The sequence below is a fragment of the Crocuta crocuta genome, unplaced genomic scaffold (assembly GCF_008692635.1).
Source record: "Crocuta crocuta isolate KB4526 unplaced genomic scaffold, BGI_CrCroc_1.0 scaffold645, whole genome shotgun sequence".
NCBI lineage: Eukaryota > Metazoa > Chordata > Mammalia > Carnivora > Hyaenidae > Crocuta > Crocuta crocuta.
The window spans coordinates 2,521,971-2,527,931 of NW_027530190.1; the positions used below are offsets into that span (position 1 = coordinate 2,521,971).

The 5,961-nt window shown below is 42.7% G+C and overlaps 1 protein-coding gene across 1 annotated transcript in view; it reads right to left on the minus strand.

The window, feature by feature from the left end:
- Window positions 1-5,961, minus strand: part of GPR150 (G protein-coupled receptor 150) — a 6,540-nt gene continuing 579 nt past the window's right edge. The window contains 2 exon segments of the mRNA XM_077765196.1: window positions 1-212; window positions 5,428-5,955. Of these exon segments, the coding sequence (XP_077621322.1) occupies window positions 1-212; window positions 5,428-5,955 (740 nt within the window).

Sequence of the window (5,961 nt, forward strand, 5' to 3'; positions counted from 1 at the left end):
TCAGCTGGGAACTGGGCTTGGTGGCAATCGCTGAGTAGCTGGGCCTCCCTCTCCATTATGCTCTTTCATTCTTGGGTTCTTCATGGCGTTGTGATATTTGGGCAGCTTTTCTGAGAGGGCAGGACCCATGTGTATGAGCTTGTCAAGACCCTGCTTGTGAATGATCTTCTGATATCCACTGCCAGAGTAGGTCACATGACCAAGCCCAGACTCTTTGTGAGAAAAGATTACACAAGGGGTGAATATAAAGAGGAGTGACTCACTGGAAACCATTATATAATAAGCTACTCTAGCCCATTTAGTGGTTGTTGATGCCTCATTTGGCCATAGCAAATACAGTAATAGTTGTCCCTAAGTTCCCACCGAAAAGCTAAATTTTAACTGGAATGTATGTCTATGATAAGTCATATGCAGTTTATCTATATAGATAGATACATAGGTGTAAAAGTTCATACAAACTTGGCACAAGATGGATCTATAATAAATATCTAATGAGTGAATGAATGAATAATGTCACCAATGGTAGGAATTTATAAAGTCCTATAACATTAATAATTTTAGGTTGAGATTTGTCAACAAAGTACTTACCATGAAAGTCATAATTCTTCACAGAATATAAAAATTTTAAGAGCAAGAGTTACATCTTTGATTTTCTTCCCTTGCCCCACTATGCTCAATATAGTGTCCAATACAGTTCTTCACTACTTATTGGCTGATGGACTAAATAAAAGTATACTTGGACTGTTCTTATTTTTTTTTAATAAAGAACATGCAGTAAGCTAAATTGAGACTTCCTCTTTCTTGCCAAACTTCTTCAATTAGAGCATGCTTGCTGCTACAAAAACAAAATCCAGCTTAATTTAACCTTAAGCAATAAGAAAATGTATCTCATTTGGCAGGACATCCAATAAACATGCCTCTGATGTTTGACCTGACAGCTCAGTGAGGTCATTAAGGACCTAAGTTCTTTCATCTCTCCAGTCTGCCATGTCCACAGCATTGCATTCATCTTACGACTGTTGTCTCTCATGGTCATAGGTGGGCTACCAGCGGGCAGTAGCACTACATGCTCCCTCATTTACCTTCACTGGGAGAGAGATGGAGAGAGCCTATTGGCTCTCAAGGCTCTCTCAGGAGAGTTAAGAATGTCCTTCCTAGACCCTAACAACTCCCCCTGCCTTGCAACACATCTCATTGGTCTTAAATGGATCGCATGACCCTTCCTGAACAGGCCTTGGTGGTAAGGGGAGTAGAATTTCTTTGATATGCTTAGACTTATTTAGAATGGGAGAGGGTCCAGCTTCTCTCAAAGCACTTGACTGTTCATAAGAGGCCTTAGATAGAAGAATCTGAGTCCTGTTAGAAAAGTTTCTCCAGTAAAGGAGTCAAGAATTACTGTGCACACTATACGTTCTGTAAGGCCCCTGTTATTTCCCTGTTACTACGTGCCACCATTGTTGCATTAATCTTCCATAGATTGATTCCCCCAGATCCCTTTGCTTCCCTTCATGTAGTATTACTGGATTTTATCCCTCACAGCCCAGAGTCAGAAAATAACACTATCATATAGTTAGTACTAGGGTAAATCTGAAGAGACAGGCTGACAGGACCCCCCCACCCCCACCCCAAGTACTTTACATATATTAATCCTATGAAGTAGATAATATAAACCCCATTTCTATTGATAAGAAAACCAAGACTCAGAAAGATTTCCTCAAACAGCCCAAAGCCACACAGCTACTAAGCGGTAGAGATGAAATTCAAGTTCAGGTCTGTAGGCTCTCAAGACTACTCTTTTGATTATACCGCCTCACATCTCAGCAAAACATTTGTTTAATTTAATTAGACCTCATTTTCTTTGTAATATCTTTCCTTTGATCAATCAGAACATTTTAGGAATGAGAGGGAAACTCCTCCAATTTTCTCCTCTCTTTTGTGTTTCCTAGGAAGTGGCTTAGAAAAAAGTCTACCTCCACTTAACACAAATGAGCTAGACTATTCTATTTTTAGTAAATGAGTTATAACTAGTCACTAATTGTAGTTTTAGTTACACTCTTGACTGTTTTCTACATATTCTCTGCTTCAAATTATGTAATAGGTCATGTTTACTTATTTTAGCTGTATGTTGCCATGAGGCTATTTTTTTTTTAAAATATAGAATTCTTTGTACTTAAGCTTTAAAGTTCAGGTAGTGACATTTACATTGCCGTCTATATGAATAGTGCCTCCTGGAGTCCTGCAGTCTAGGCCTGAGTGTGGCAGCTTTGTTAAAATCGAACTCCAAGGGGGCAATGTACAGTGGGTGAGGGGATGCAATTTGATTCCTCCCAAACTCCAGTGTGTGGTTTAATTTCTCTTCTGGTCATATCTTATTTGAGTGATACCTAGAAAAGAGATCAAGTTCAGGGTCAACTGCTCATTTACCGTTGCTGTGAAGTTCAAATGGTATGTCCCACTCAGTTGAGAGTATAAATTTAGAATAACCTCTGGGACTTCCTCAGTGGGGAAGAACTCCACCTCTGAGTTGTCTATAGCAGTCCAGGCTCCTGAGATCAATGCTGATCATTCTAAGGGAATGCTTCAAATTTCTTAACCTACCAATGCCACTAGAGATGGGAACCAAATCGCTTAGATCTACCTTCAAGTGTCAGATTTAATTAAGATTAGAGAAAGCTCCTTAGCTATAGAAGTATTTCAGTACGAATTGGGCTTAACCAAATCTTCCACAAAATCTAGGGAAAATACAGTTTAATTTCAAATTACATGAATATGTATTCTGTTTTTTTGACCCAGATGGAGATTTCTCATAATTTCTAGATGGCACAGATGAAAAGCTCTAATAGAGTATAAAGATCATCTCTTTAACAGTTTGGCAATTGTATAAAAGTTTAGTCTTGCCCTCCCCTACACATTTCCCCTTATTTTTTCTTCTTAAAAGAAAAAAATGGGAGTCTCATTTTTTTCATCCCTCTCCTGTGCAACTTGTATCTTTAGCTCCCGGTCTAAGCCATTATGGTGGCCCCATTTCCCTTGCAATGGTCTAGATATGGATATAAGATATAGTTCTGGCCAATAAACCATGCAGGGACATCTACTTGGGACTTCTGAGAAATGTTTCTTCATTCCTATAAAGTGAAAAATAAAAAGAGAAATTCTACTTTTCTGGACATTGACATATTTGAGTGTGATGGAAACACAGTGGTCATTCTGTGACCTCAAGGGGTACCAACCTTAATGTCAAGTCTACCAGCTCAGGATGGCAGAATAGAAGACTGAAAAGGAGCTAGATCTTCGATTGTGAAGTTATGAAGCTACTCAACTAACCAACTCTGGAGCAGCCGTACACTGGACTCTTGTTATGTGAGATAGCAGATTTAAACCAGCTGAATTCATTTTTCTGTTAGGGTGCTCTCAAACTTCAGATGACAGAAAAGGTGACGCAGCTGGCTTAAATTATCTCAGTTGTGAGCATTCAAAGCTATACAACATACAGGGTCATATTTTGAGGTTTCTCTGAGCTTCTCTCTGATCCCTCCCTTTATGCATTCCCCACTTGCCATTAATTAATCCTTCATACCATCATTGGAATGATGGCTTGAGTCTCCTGAGATGGTCAGATGTTCTTTTCTAGTGACATGACACCATGGCTTGAGCCCTTATTAAAATATATGTGATACTGTGTGGTAATTTTCAGATTGTCTCCTACATATGATTATAAGGTCTTTGAGGGAAAGATGTGTGTCATCCATCATAGCATGTTCAACGTCTAACACATTGCTTGGCACAAAATAAGGAATTCATGTTTATTAATGAAGAAAAATAGGGCCCCCTGGGTGGATCAGTTGGGTAAGCATCCGACTTCAGCTCAGGTCATGATCTCACGGTTCAAGCCCTACATCGGGCTCTATGCTGACAGCCAGCTTAGAGCCTGGAACCTGTTTCAAATTCTGTATCTCCCTCTCTCTCTGACCCTCCCCTGCTCACACTGTCTCTTTCTCTCTGCCTCTCTCTCTCTCTCAGAAATAAATAAAACATTTAAAAAAAAAGAATGCTAATGAATAAAAGTATCATGAAGACAACTGTGTTCTCTCTTTGGCTGGCTTATTCTTGGTATATTACACACCGTAGTATCCTAAGCAGGGTGGGGATGATTAAAAGGATGAAGGAACTGTAACTGTAACATTTTTTGACAAAATTTTGGAGGAAGGTAAATCAAGCCTAACGAACATTTTTGTAAATCTTGTATCCATTCTATCTTTGCCTGACTCATATTATGAAACCTTCAACAAATATGTGTTGAGTGCCTAGTACACATCAAACATTGGGATACATAGGTGAAGTAAACAAAGCCCTCAGAGAGCATTGGCTCTACAAGTGAACTCCAGCAATCATTTCCCTTTTCTGCATCCTAATTTGACACTGTGCGTAAACAGGAAACACTATCATGGAAAGCATGCCGATTCTCAGATGAAAGTCACCGGTAAACACACGGATATATTGTTCATAAGTGCTGCCACTTCTCTCTAGGACCAAGGACAGTTAAAAGGAGGAGGTCACTGATTAAATCTGCTGCTTTACTTTGTTCCCAGCAACCCACACCAATAGGCATTGCCTTCCTTCATTTTTTAAAAGGGAGTTTTATTCATGCATGTAACCTAGAGTGGTTGCAGCTCCATGCGGGACAGTGAGCCCCTCCCAAACGCACCGCCTTGGTTTTTCTCTTGGCTAGTTTGCTGGGGACTCTGTGCTGAGAGGCTCCACCTGAGCCCAGCATCTCAGCTGTAGAGGCTTGTCTGGACAAGGGCACAATTTCCTACAGAAACTGAGCATATTTGAAAGGGACAAAGGGAAGCTTTTTTATGCCCCTCCTACAACCCCAGCTTCCATGGAAGGGAAGACTGGAAATAAAGGCTCCGCTGATTTTCTGAGAAAACACATTATCATGTAACAAAAAGTACTAATTGCTCTGTGGGAAATGTTTTTATTTGACAAATACTCTGTGGCTCTGAAGTGACAGCACGATTATATTTCTGACAGTATCGCTGGTACAATTTCCAGGCTCCTCAGGGAGAGCAATGTGGGGATTTTCCTCCTGGAAGGAAAGGCAAATTCTCTGGTCTCGAAGGTACACTTGATTTAAACACGATTCAAAATAAGTAAAAACAGATGATAATACAGCAAATAATGAAAGCTTGGCAATTTGGCTAAAACAAATGATCTTATCCAGAACACTATGGGAGCATCAAAGAGAAACGCAAAAATAACTCTGTGTATCTTTCACAGTTTTTAGAATTTCCAGTGGCTCAAACTCTCATCTCCAAACTGGAAAATGTGAGAGGAACTGAAAGGGAGAGAAGAAATTGGAGAAGTGTAGGAAAATGTAAACATTAGAAAGAAATGGAGTGTAGGAAGGGGACAGCTTCTCACTCTCTGAGACTCCTGCGCCCGCTGTGACGTGGNAGACGGCGCCCAGGCGCCTTCGCAGCCGCCGCAGGAGCTGGCAGTCTCCTGCCTGGAAGAAGAGGTAAACGAAGGGATTGAGAGCGCTGTTGGCCACTCCCACGAGGTGCAGCGCCGCCGCCACATCCTCGGCCTCCCAGTCTCCCACCTGTCCTGACGACCACGCGGCCGCCAGCCGCGCAGCGAAGTAGGGCAGCTCGCAGCTCACGAACAGCAGCGCCAGCGCCAGGCTCATCTTCAGACTCTGTACCTTGGCGCGTGGCAGGGCGCCGGGCGCAGGGGCTGGGCCGGGACTCGCCCCCCAGGGCGCTGAAGTCGGTGCGGCCTGCGGTGGGCGCTGCCACCAGGCGCAGAGCAGGCGGCTGCAAGCGACGCCCATGATCGCGGCCGGCGCCACGAAGCCCGCGACGGCCTCGTAAAGCGCATAGACCTGCAGGTGCCAGCGCGGCAGAGGCGCGAAGATGTCGCGGCAGCGACGCTCCCCCGGCCAAGCGCGCGCGG